Source organism: Electrona antarctica (assembly GCF_951216825.1).
Source record: "Electrona antarctica genome assembly, chromosome: 5".
Lineage (NCBI taxonomy): Eukaryota > Metazoa > Chordata > Actinopteri > Myctophiformes > Myctophidae > Electrona > Electrona antarctica.
Window position 1 is genome coordinate 18964721 of NC_136810.1, and position 13872 is coordinate 18978592.

At 42.3% G+C, this 13872-nt stretch overlaps 1 protein-coding gene across 1 annotated transcript in view; it reads left to right on the top strand.

Moving 5' to 3' along the window:
• The window catches only part of LOC306923179 (neuron navigator 2-like), a gene marked incomplete at its 3' end in the record, with an annotated part of 81823 nt that overhangs the window by 6347 nt on the left and 61604 nt on the right, over positions 1-13872 (top strand). The window contains exons 2-9 of the mRNA XM_079501207.1: positions 3116-3233; positions 4497-4549; positions 5319-5391; positions 6011-6230; positions 6827-6883; positions 10016-10161; positions 10972-11890; positions 12503-12658. Coding sequence (XP_079357333.1) covers positions 3116-3233; positions 4497-4549; positions 5319-5391; positions 6011-6230; positions 6827-6883; positions 10016-10161; positions 10972-11890; positions 12503-12658 — 1742 coding nt within the window. The remainder of the gene's footprint in view (positions 1-3115; positions 3234-4496; positions 4550-5318; positions 5392-6010; positions 6231-6826; positions 6884-10015; positions 10162-10971; positions 11891-12502; positions 12659-13872) is intronic.

A 13872-nucleotide genomic window follows, 5' to 3' on the forward strand; every position in this document is an offset into this window, starting at 1 on the left:
CAGTATGTTTTAAAGGAGAATTCCATGCTAGAAGGCTTTCTTACCTTTCTTTGTAGTTGTTACGTCCCCACCAAAGAGGTCCAGGTGTTTTTTTGTGCAAAAACTCCCTATTGGCTATTTCCCCTACCATAAGCCCTCAATGAATTGCGTTGAATTGAATGGGAATTGAATGGGGCTATGGGGTGTTGTGCTAATTCGCTTATTTCCATCGAAATAAGTAGTAAAGTGTGCCGCTTGGGATACTATTTACATTATGAAGAGAGGATATATACAAAAAATATATATTTTTGAGCGATGGAAATAAGCGAATTAGCACAACACCCCGTAGCCCCATTCAATTCACATTCAATGCAATTCATTTAGGGCTTATGGTAGGGGAAATAGCCAATAAGGAGCTTTTGCACAAAATAACACCTGGACCTCTTTGGTGGGGACGTAACAACTACAAATAAAGGTAAGAAAGCCTTCTAGCATGGAATTCTCCTTTAAGTAAGCCTATACCAAACCTTTCAAATAATTATAGTGGAAGACAAGTACAAGCTTTGCCCATGAGTTGTAGAAAAACATTTTAAGTAAAAAATAGCTCAAACTGTTTTGAGCTTCCAAAGAGAAGGTACAAAAGCAATGTGACACTTGAGAGGACTGAGAATGGGAGGAGGAGGAGATGGGCAGAGAGGGGGACGAAGGAGGAGGAGGAGGAGATGGGCAGAGAGGGGGACGAAGGAGAAAGGGAGAGAAGAAATGACATCATCCTGTGTGTAGTTGTAATGCTGAGTGGCACTGTGTGTGTGCGCGTGTGTGTGCGCGCGCATGCGCCAGCACGTGTGTGCGTTTTGTCTCTGTGGGACTCTCTCATTGCTAGTCCTCATTCCCTTACTTTCTCTGACTGCTATTTGAGAACGGGGCATCAACTGTGTGTGCGTGCGTGCGTGCGTGCGTACGTGCATGTGATGGGGGGAGGGGGGTTGGCAGTGAGGAATATCAGACCCCTCAGTCCTTCCGTAGGGTTTAGTGATCAATAATAGATGAGTTTTGGGGTTTTGCTTCTGTCTGATCAGAATACAGGTCAGTATGTCAGCGTTATTCAAACACTAGACTGCAGGAAGGTTAGGGTCAATCTGAGAACCGTTCATCAAAATCTTTTTTTTTTTCTTTTCTTTTTCTTTTCTCTTTCTTTTAAGACTTTATTGCCATGTCAACAGGGTTGATTGGAATTTGTTTCAGTGCACTAAAAACAGACAAAAAGACATTCACATCACATATTCAGACAGTAGAACAAGATACAAAAGTACAAACATATGAGGGGGACCAATAAATCTGTTGGCCAGAAACCTTGTGTCTCTATATTTCAACGTTTTATGTTTTCTCGTTACTGCCCTACTTCATCATACTACTGTGCCACCCAAAAGTAGCACAAATAGCTGATCTACAATCTCACAACAGCTCGTATATCATTGTTTTTGTCACATTACAAGTGATGTGACAGTGTGTGGATTGTATATTGAACCAATGAAAAGTATTGGCGCTTGTGACTAAATAATAACTATAGGCCTACATTGGAACATATAGGTATTTCCTGAAAAGTAAACGTTTTGACCATACCGGTCTGGTACAAGGTTTCCACCGACAGCGATGATCTGGAAATATTCAACCGTAAATGATTGCGTCATTTTTCTGCTCATCTCATGCCGACTTATAGTTATCTTCATTTGCAGAATCTATTCTCAAGCCATATTGCCAATTGCTTTGGCAGCTCACAGTGCACCAGCACCCAGATATTGATTGATTGACTGACTGATTGACTGGTCCACCATCATCATCATAACATTTAGAGACAAATATACACTTCTATATAGCCAAAAACAGAAAATCATCATAGAGGTAAAAAGGGAGAAAATAAATATTTACAGTATGCGTTAGTATTTGATTGTGTCTTACCTGTATATCCACCATTCACTTTTTGCTTAATCAATACAGGATTTAGATTTTCTTTAAAATCCAACTGCTCTTAGAATCAATATATTATTTTTTTTTTTAATACAGACTTTATTTGAGAGTGGATAAATTCCAGCCCAGCCCGCCAGCAGTCCCATCTCTTGTGTAGCTATCATCATAGACACAGTGCTGCCCTCTGCTGTTGATTGATCATTATATCAGGCAAAAAAATGGCAGGGCTAGGAGAAGGGTATTTATACTCTAAGGGTATTCCTTATCTAATTTACATGGATTCAACTTCTCAGTCACCACGACTGATTTCAGTCAGTTGGATGAAGCATGACACATGATCACACCAAAAATATTTTGGGCTATTAGTCATTTTAAGATTACAGAGTATTTGAAGTGGTCACACTCACACTAAGAATAGAATACAGTATAAATCTTCCAGAGATTCCTAATGACCATGGATATTTCATAAAATAAAGGGTTAAAGCCATTGCTTTCATGCCATCATAATTCTACAAAATCTAGTCTACATGTTGAGCTAATTGTTTAGTCTGTTTAGTTTAGTCGCAAGATTAAATTTTTTCTTTAATCCATGAGTAACTTAATAAATATTATATAACTTCAGGAAGTTCCCATTTTAAATGGTACAAAAACAGGCATCTCAGACACTGGCCAATAGCATACAGATTATAGACATTGTTGCACAAATAGTACAGCAAATGAAAACAAAGGGAAAAACAAAACAAAAATATTTGTTTTAAGCAGAACATCAGTATTCCTATAGTGGTCATTTTTACAGATTGGACAAAGCAAAGGAAGATTATTCCAACAATTCAAGTCAGAGTTGTTTGCTTCCGACAGTGTTGCATTGCTGACTTTGGTGGGATGTGATAACCAAAAACAGGAAATCATCATAAAAGGAGGGAAAAAGGGGGGGGGGAACATATACAGTGAGGGGGAAAAGGGGTGGGTGGGGATTCAGGTTTTACGGGGGGCCGTTTCGAATTGCAGCCGTCCGTATAGGTGAATTTGGTAGTTGTGAAACAACCAGAAACCAGTGACGGAAACCTCTGTGTTTCTGAGGTTCTGCTACTACAGTTACTAATATCTGTGTAAGTCACAACTTACTAATTGTACTATATTCTGTGTGTATCTCTGTCTTTGCACCTAGATCTATACAGACTGGGCCAACCATTATCTGACCAAGTCAGGTCACCAGCGACTGATAAAGGACCTTCAGCAGGACTTAAATGATGGAGTTCTGTTGGCCCAGGTTATACAGGTGGTCGGTATGTGTGTGTCAACCTAATCTCCAAATTAACTGGCACTGACAATTAACCATTCTTTTACTTTACTATACTCCTTTACTGTACTACCACTCTTTTACTATCAGAGATGACTTGCCTGTTCTTAAAACATCACTTTATTAAATACAGGCTAAACCTTTGCTTATCATATTCAATGTGTTATGACATGGTACAACAATGATACCAGAGGCGTATCTACAATAAGGCGAGGGCAGGCGTCCGCCTGTCCAAATCCATTTCTGGCCTGGCCAAAATCCATACAATGAGAAAAAATCACACCCGTGTGAACTGAGTGGTGTGAGGTCTTATATAGACTGATCAGCTGTGGTCTGACGTAATGAAATCACACCCGTGTGAACTGGGTGACCATAGCAACCATGCTCATTTTTTGGTACGAACAGACACGTAAACTAACAAAGCTGAAATCACACCCGGGTGAACTGGGTGACCATAGCAACCATGCTCATTTTTTTGAGTGGTGTAAACCACTCCTACAACTGGCTTTGTTAGTGCAGAAAAAATGAGTATGGTTGCTATGTTCACCCTGTTCACCCGGGTGTGATTTCATTATTGAGTGGTGTAAACCACTCCTACAACTGGCTTTGTTAGTCTGTGCAGAAAAAATCACACCCGTGTGAACTGAGTGGTGTAAGGTATAGCCTGTCTGACGTAATGAAATCATGTCTGACGTAATGAAATCACACCCGGGTGAACATAGCAACCATACTCATTTTTTCTGCACTAACAAAGCCATGTAATGAAATCACACCCGGGTGAACATAGCAACCATGCTCATTTTTTCTGCACTAACAAAGCCAGTTGTAGGAGTAGTTTACACCACTCAAAAATGTTCACCCTGTTCACCCGGGTGTGATTTCATTACGTCAGACATGATTTCATTACGTCAGACAGGCTATATAAGACCTTACACCACTCAGTTCACACGGGTGTGATTTTTTTGGTACGGACAGACACGTAAACTAACAAAGCCAGTTGTAGGAGTGGTTTACACCACTCAAAAAAGAGGACAAAAACAAGACCTGAGAACTATTAGTGGACAGCTGATTGGCCGTTGCAGTAGAGCACAATCCTCAATCACCCATTGGAATGTAAATGCATTAATACATCTTGACTGCCCAAAATGTAATTCCTGGAAACGCCACTGAATGATACCCATTAAAAAGTAACCTTTATGAACTGAAGCCCATTTGCGCTCACGAAACCTATGTTTCCCTTCGTCCACAGCCAATGAGGAGATATGTGGCATTAATGGTGTCCCAAAGACCAGAGCTCAGATGGTGAGTGGAGACATTTAGTAGCTGTTGAACCAGAAGTGTTGCTGATATGAATAATGTTTCATATTAAAGGGACATTTCATTTCTTTTGACTGTTTTTAAATAGCTCAATTCAGTATTTAGATTTAGGCCTATTTGATATTAATTTAATCAGACACGCCCCCTTTATATACGGACCCGCTGTAACTTCAAACTCTATTTTAACCATGATTGATTGATTCATTGATGGATAGAGGAAAAAAAGCACAGGAAAGTAATACAAGGTCTGCCAAGAGGATTTAAACCCAATAAAGCCTATATGGCTTGTTTCCATTGGGGTCCTTCATACTCAATTAATCAAAAACAATAATATTAATATAAAATATCTAAATACTATTAAGCAACATAAAACTGTCTGGGGTGCTCACAAAAGCCAGAGTAGATAAAATGACAAGTTTCAAAGTGAAATAGGCCTTTAAGGCAAGTTTTTTTTCTCCTACTACAGTGGAATTCCTGATGAATTCCTGTTCTGTTCTTTGGCTATATAGAAGTGTCTATTTGTATGTCTCTAAATGTTTTGATGAATTGAACAAGGTGGACCCTCTTGTAAACAAGTGTAATGCTTTATTGGGTCGTCCACTCACAGTTAACAGTCTTTGTATTGAGTTTGTTCTTGAAATGTACTGTAATTCTGCAAACTGTTAATAAATATTTCAATCAATCAAATCAAAGAATTAGATATAATGTATGTATTCAATAACCTATATGTGAATTCCTCTCCTCTCCATGTAAGATTGAGAATATTGAAGTGTCTCTGGGTTTCTTGGCTGCTAAAGGAATCAACATCCAGGGCCTGTGTTCAGAGCGTGAGTTATTCTATTGTAACAGCACTAGAGGCCTGTTCAGTAAGCCATTCACGCTAATCACTGTTAGTTTGAAACAAGTTACAGTTATTCAGCACCAACATGCTAATATCATTAAACAGTCAGCTTGAAGAACATTGCTTAAAGGACCACTTCACCACTTTTCAACCTATCTTCATATAATAGGTCCTCACTAATAATCTTGAAAAAATGGCGCAATTGTTTTCTACTCGGTCTGTGTCTCATAGGAGGGCTGTGGGCAGTTCAGAAACCGTCTTCCAGTGACATCATCGATGGGGAATACAAGCTAATAAAAACTGCAGGCTTTCTAGTCCTGAAAAGTTGCAATGCGAAAATGGAAGCCTTCGTTCTCACGATAATGGAAATCTAAACATTTTTGTAAAAAAATCTTGTTTAAAAAATGTCACTGGAAGGCGGTTTCTAAACTGCCCACAGCCCTCCTATGAGACACAGACTGAGTAGAAAAAAATCGTTCCATTTTATCATGATTATTAGTGAGGACCTATTATATGAAGATAGGTTGAAAAGTGGCGAAGTGGTCCTTTAAGTATGCATGTCTGTCTCTCTCTCTCTCCTGCCCAACTCTCTGTCTCTCTTTCAGAGATCAATGGAGGAAACCTCAAGACCATTCTGAGTCTGTTCTTCAGCCTGTCAAAGTACAAACAGCAGCAGCACCAGAAGACTGTCACTGTAAGACAGACCGGACTGTCTGAAAAGCCCATTACTTCTGAACAGGCCAGTCTGATCCACAGCAAACCAACAGAGAGGCCCCGCCACACACCGGACAAACACAAAACACCATCTGCTGATGCAGTCACCAAGTGAGAACTCTTTCTTTGAATAAAAGTACTACATTATCCTATATTATACAACAGGTTGTTTCGAGGAAGCAATCTGATTGGTTGAAACAGCCTTCTAGCCGTGGTTCAAACAAGCTCCACACCTAATCAAAACAAATGTTTTTTCCGCGATTTTCTTAGTTTTAAGGGTAACTGTTGTATAATTGCAATATTACACGAGAAGGGGTGGTTTAACTGGTTTAACTTGGTTTAACTTCTGCGTTGCTTTCGGAACTCGCCCTGTGGGCTCATTCCTGCAGCATCACAGGCGTGCATTAATGACGTTAAACCACCCCCTCTCGTGTAATCTTGCTTAATTAATTGCCTAGTGGGTCGACGGTGGGCGTACGGACAGTGGGTGGACATCACAAATGTAACATGCAGACCCGAGAGGCGCAGCGTTGCTCCAATCCACACCAAACTTGGCACCAACACTGGTCAGGGCAGGGGTCTGCCATCACAATAGTCACACCAGGGCTACACTATTTTTCACCTTTCTTCTTTTCTCTGATCTCTCTCTGTCTTTCCTTCCACCCATCTTCAACAATACCTAATCTGTCTCTCTGTGTTTGCTGCAGTCCATCCCAGATGACCGGAGGTGGGGCGTTGTCACCGGCTCAGAGAACGACCGCTAGGTCTGCAATTCATTTTCCTCTCATCAGTGTTGTTTTTGACAGCAAATTTCATGTAATTTGAGTAGTTTTCATTTAATGTCATAAGATTTTAGTCGACTAAATCTACAGTTGATTTAGTCGACTAAAATGTAATTTGGTGGCACAGTCGGTAGTGCTGTCGCCTCACAGCTAGAAGGTCCTGGGTTCGATTCCCGCTGGAGACGCTGTGGGCGCCGGGGGCGTGCTCCCTCCTCCGCGTCATCAGTGCCCATACCCGAGGTGGGGTTGGCGAAAGGGCCTTTCTGTGTGGAGTTTGCATGTTCTCCCCGTGTCCCCTAGGGTAGGTACCTTCACAAAAACATGCAGTAATCCTGGTCTCCAAAACTGGTCGGAATAACGTGTTCCTTCCACGCGCTACGTCCTGCCAGGGAAATTCCCCCCTGTCAGGTGAAAAGAAGCAGCTTGGACTCCTCATGCATAGAAGGAGGCATGAGGTCAGTCCGCTGCCCCCCCCAGGTTGGCAGAGGAAGTGTAGCGCCCAGGATTACAGTAGATAATTGGCACTGGGTGAAAAAACTGGGTTGCAAAATAAAAATTATATATATAAAAAAAAAAGGTAATTTGGCGGGCCTTGATGCCGTCGTAATGGCTGATTTTACACTTGCTGAAAATAGCCGATCTACAAGCTCACAACGCGTCGCACTGTGACGGGTTGTGTGCTTGTAGATCTGCAATTTTCAGCATGCAACCAAGATCTCTTGTCCACTTGTCCACTAGTAACATTTTAGTCTAGTTTTTATTTGTTGACGAAATTGTCAATATATTTACTATTTAGTCTTAGTTTTAGTCATCATAGCTTAGTTTTAATTTAGTTTTCGTCAGTGAAAAAAGGTAGTTGACGAAAAAATGTCGTGCTATACTGCACTCGCTCATTATTTGTCCCCCGGGGTCGTACACTGAATGTCAGTCTGCGTTTACTTTATCCCGCCAATGAGGTTCTTTCACTTCTTCAGGTCCATCATTTCAGGAAGTACTTCAGTTTTTCTAAAAGCTGAAGAGCTTGAGACGTTTTCATGAAAGGGTTGTGAAAATGCAAATGATATAGACATGTCAGCCATTATCTACAAATAAAATGCACATTATATTTATATTTCGATTTGGTAGAACTGAAAGTGAACTGACCCTAACCTTGGATATTTGTTGTAGACATGGTTGTGCTGTGGTGTGGACACAGTACACACACCCAATAGAGCGTCGCAGTCCCGCCCCCTACCAGGGCCCAGGAAATGATTCTCCGTTCATTTTCCTCATAGACATTTCAAATTTATTTAAAGACCTTTTAAGTGTCGTACAAAGCCAACTCTTGTCGTGACAAATCATGACAACAAACAAAAAAAATTGGGCCGAACAAAGAATTAGAAAGAAGAAAAAAACGTCAGGTTACACTTTTTTTGTTGTTTTTCTTCTTTGTAATTATTTGTTTGGTCCAAAATATTGTGTTTATTGTCATGATTTGTCACGACTGGAGTCTGCTTTGTCCGCGGCGTAACCGTCTTTAAATAAATACTTTTTGAAATGTCTATGGGAAAAATGCATTGGGAATAATTTCCTGGGCCTGGCGTCGTCATGACAGGGGGCGGGACTGCGACGCTATATATGTGATGTATCCCCATGCTTTTTTTGTTCTTGCCTAATGTAAGGCGCTCTGGATTAAGAGCGTCTGCTAAATGCCTAAATTGTGATTGTAAATTGACGCTCTATAGGGGTACAGGCACAGCAGCCATTTTGGAAATAGGTGTTACCGATGATACTAATTAAAGGACCACTTCACCACTTTTCAACATCTCTTCATATAATTGCTATCACTAATGTTCATGATAAAACACCACCATTTTTTCCTACTCAGTCTGTGTCTCATAGGAGGGCTTTGGGCAGTTCGGACACCCGTCCACCAGTGACATCATCATTAGGCAGATTATTTTTTAAACAAGATTTGTTTTAAAATATATTTAGATTTTTATTATCGTGAGAATGATGGCTTCAACTTTTGCATTGCAACTTTTCAGGAAAAGAAAGCCTGCCGTTTCTATTAGCTTGGATTCACCATCGATGATGTCATTGGTGGACGGGTTTCTGAACTGCCCACAGCCTTCCTATGAGACACAGACTGAGTAGGAAAAAATTGTGGCATTTTATCATGAACATTAGTTAGGACCAATTATAGGAAGAGAAGTTGAAAAGTGGTGAAGTGGTCCTTTAAGGTTCTGTTCCAGTACATTTAGGGTTCTCAAACGTTTTAATTTCAATGACCCCCAAGTCCCCCATAACTCTGGAGTGTACAAATGGAACCAAATAACATAAACAGTAGGTGCCATACTCAAGTACTCATTGTATGTCCTTTTGCATGATTTTATTTACCTCTGACGAGAGTGAACAACGTACGCGTTTCGGCCTGTATGGCCTTCCTCAGTGTTGTCAACGCTGAGGAATGCAAAAGGACATACAATTATGAGTGCTGGCATTTTCTTCACTTCAACTTATATCTTCGAGCCTTGCACCTAGAAGGATTTTGTTTTAACCTTTAAGTGCTGCGGGTTGTCTGCTACGGCAGTACTTTTTTTCTCAGCCATACTCAAGTATCCTCCAGGTATTCATCATTGTCAAAGGCTTAATAACAAGTGGGCAACAACGGATGGTGGGGTATAGAACATCTATCTATAAATGCACCAAGTCTCTGTACGTACGCACGTACGCACGCCGTACATACGTATGTGTGTACGTCTGTAATCCACGTAACTCGAAAACCGCTCGCCCCACCGACATCAAATTCGACACACGCGTTCCACACCATTGCCCGGTGTTGAGTCCGTCGGATACGCCGTTGTCCAGAACCAGCACAAAGTTGCGCAAGTCATTACTGGATGGGGCATGCATTTCCAACTTGCATCGTTCCAAGTAGGCCAGTGCCAAACAGGCACCGCTCTAGTTACTTACATTCTCTAAAATTCATTTTCTGTTAATCTAACTCAATTTCCTTCACTTTCTACCCACTCTTTTTCGCTCTCCCCCAAACTCCCCCTCCCCCTGTTCTATTTCCCCCCATATTCCCCCTGCTCTTATCTCCGCATTCCTCTGTTCCTCGCTCTCATATAGACTGCCAGCACCCATCATGCGTGTCCCACCAGGTAATGGTATGGCCTCCTCCCCTTCCCGCTCCCACTCCAGTTCTCTGAGTTTCAGCCATTATGACCGGCCCAGGGCCTGTCTCCAGCCTGCAGCCAGCATGCAACAGCCAAGAGGTAGGTCTCACACGGGAGGAGGGTATAATAGAACAGACAAGCTCCTCAATATACAACTGTTTATCAAGACTGAGCCTGATGTCTTATTGTTATATAAGGAGGTATAATATTTTCTAAAAAGTGTACAGTATTTGTTAAAATGTTGTCTCTATGTGGGCACGCCCACCAGTTCATTAAGTATCACCTGAACTGAAGCCGCACCCACAGCTGTAGTTGTATGATAAGGGGGGTGGGGGGTGGGGGGGGGTTAGGGGAGGCCCGTTTGACTGTCAAGGGTTCAGCCTCCAGGAAGAAACCCTAAATACAAAGTTAATACATCATTGCACATACAAATGACTCCAGGGTGTCTGATGAAGTACTGTCACCTCTTTAACTTTTGGGTCGAAAAGGGCAAAGGTCAAGGGCAAAATTATCTAAAGGTTGAAATGGCATAGATATCTTGACAGTTGCACAGTGTTGCCGTAGTTATGAATATTAACTCTATACAGCCTGTAATCGTTCTAGTTTGTTACTGTAATATTGATGTGTGAAGGGTGCCAGTCACTGATCAGCCTGTTTCAATCAATTTCATTGACTGTTCATTCCCTGAAGAAGACCTTACAGGTCGAAACGTTGGTTTCTGTTAATACATTTCCAGCATCGTGGCTATGAGTGTGCCTGGTTTGTGCCATCACAACAATGCTGATGATTAAATGTCCAGCTGCCGTATACATATGGGTCCTGATTTTGACATTGATTTCTAAGGCGTTTGCCGTAGAAGAAAATTATGCTAAATACAGTCTTTCCCTCCTCACTGTCCCTGTCCAACAGAGGGCAGTATTTCCCCCTCTCCTATCACAATGGAACGGGCTCTCTCCCTGGCAGAACCGCTCGACCCATCCCCGTCCTGCTCCACCTTCTCTTCTCAATCGCTCCCACAGTATACCTCCTCCACCTCGTCCCTGCCACTACCTACCACCTCCTGCCGCTCTAACTCCCCTCTGGCCCAGTCGGTGTTCGACAGCAGCAGCTACAAAGCCTGGAAGAGCAAATCCCTCGGCGCTAAACATTCTGCCATCTCCTCATCTCTGCTGTCTGTCAGACAGACAGACACTCTCCCTCCATCTCCGTCGCCTCCATCCCAAGCGCTGTCTTGCTCTTTGCCTCAGCTCCTCTATCAGGCACCCATCCAACAATCTCACGGTGGCGAGGACCAGAAACAGACCCGAAACCATCCCAAGACCCTGGCCCTTTCCCTGCCTCAGCCCCAGATTAACCAAGGCCTGCAGCCCAAACCCCAAAGACAATCCAAGGCCCAGGGCAAAGCCCTGGAAGTTCCCCCTAAAGTCATAGCTCAGAAGTCCATGTTGGAGAAACTCAAGCTGTTCAACAGTAAGTCAGCTACCAGGGGTGGCGGAAGCGGCGACTGCAGCACTGGACAGCAGGCGGACGCTCGGAGAGGACGCGACGCGCAGAAAAAAGGGAGAGGAGAGAAGCGGGCAGAGAAGATTAAGGCAGACAAGATGGCAGAGAAAGTGGAAAAGGAGGAGAAGAGCATGGAGAAAGGAGAGAAGAGAAGGGGACGCGAAAAGAGATCCCAGAGTGTGGCTTCCATCAAAGAGGATGCCTTGGGGACCTCCCCCTGCAGCCCACCTCCTCCTGCCGTCTCCCCTCCCTCCCCCTCCCCTGCCCCCTCCTTGCCCAGTCCCAAGCAGGCTCTAAGGACCCTGGGACGAGCGCTGACCAGCAGGTACACCTGCTAATCTGTGTATTTATTCCATCTCCTGTATACATTTAACTTCATGCTATAGTCTGTTTATTCCATCTCCTGTAGACATTTAACTTCATGCTATAGTCTGTTTATTCCATCTCCTGTAACTTCATGCTGGCACACAGCAAACAAATGAAACATTTGTGTAAAATATGTCTAGTAATTTGACTGAAGATTGAAGAAATGTAAAATGCTGCAATCCCGCATACTTGCTCATGGTACCATTTATTTGAAATGATGATAATGCAGCCCCAAGATCTTTATTATCCCCATTTAAAAAGAGTATTATTTCCAACACATTTGTAGAACTAGTTTGGATTGGAACTATGTGTTTCAAAGATACACAACACAGATATGCAACACTGCAGATGAGATCCCACAGTGCATTAACTAAAGACACCCAAAAAAGCAATGGTTTGAGCACCTGCAACCTTTTGTCCTAACGCTAAGGGTAATGGATTCCACAAGGGAGCTTTGTTTTGATTTCATTTCACTGCATGAAAAGCCCTCTACTTCTCTACTTTGATCTGGTCAGATTGACTCTATGTTGTTGTGTTCTACAATACTTTGCTCTGATCTGATGTCACCCAGGAAGGGCACCCTGAAGCAGGGGGACAAGGACACCCTGAAGCAGGGGGACAAGGACAGGTCCCAGGCTGTTCTGGGGTTTAAAGACAAGGCAGTCTCTAGGGAGGACAGACCTGGAGCCAAAGACAGAGACAGGAATGGAACTAAAGAAAACGGAAGGTTTGCATTGCAAGTGTTCATTTAACTCAGAGAGTATATACATTTTACTGTGTTAACTCTGATTAGTTAATATTATGCCTTTTAACAATTCTGTTAGCAAGTTGTTTATTTTATTTGACTTTTGAGTACCAAGAAAAGTACTATATAAATTGGATGTTGTATTTTTATTTAATTTCATTTCATAAGTGTTAAAAGTGGCAACATTCTTTTATTTATTTGGGGATTTATTATGAACTTGAACTTAAACTAACCTACTGACTGTTAATCATGCTTGTCAATGACACGATTGACAGACAGGCTGTAGTTGTGCTTGTACTTTGTTTACAAGTATGGCCAAAAACTCAGCATCCTCAAAAGTTCCTTTTGCACTGCAACCAACCACAAACAACAACGAGAAGAAAGAAAACGGGAAGGAGCGAATATAGATGGAAAGAGACTGTAAACACATTTGAGGACAGATGCCCATCTTTTTGTGTTCTTTTGCTTTAGCTTAGTGTCTAGCTATATTATCTTGTAACCAGGGATGTGCACACAGAGAATTGCTTTTTTCCGAAGTCTCCTGAACTTGAACACAGCATTTTGCATTGAACAAATTTGTTTAGAAATCCATGTCGTACACCGCATCTCCACTAGCTAAAGAGTGCTGGGTCGCGCCCAGAAAATAGCAGATCTACAAGCTTGTAGATCTGCTATTTTCGTCCAAAAGTGCCCTCTTGACGGGATTTCAGCCTCTAACACTCTCTGCACGTCCCTGCTTGTAACACCATCTAATTTGATAGTAATTCTGGAGACACAAAATTGACACTGTTGTCCCTTCTTTTGCTCGTACGGCTCCTGCCACCCCCAGTTCGCTTGCGGCCCAGACACACACATTTAACACATGCACGCACGCACGCACGCACGCACGCACGCACGCACGCACGCACGCACGCACGCACGCACGCACGCACGCACACAAGTACGTTTAACTAAAAGCCGTCTCATAGTCTCAGTTTGTTGAACAGAGACACATTTTCAACAAATTCATCACATATTGATGAATGTAACAGTAACAGTCTATAATTATGATGCTCACAATTTAGAATATGCTTAGCGTTTATTTAAAGTAGCATACTGCACCTTTTAACACATGAACCCCTAGCGACTCCATTCTGTAGACGTTCAGTAAAAACAGATATTTTTCTTAAAGCTATTTTGTAAAGCGAAAAATAGGA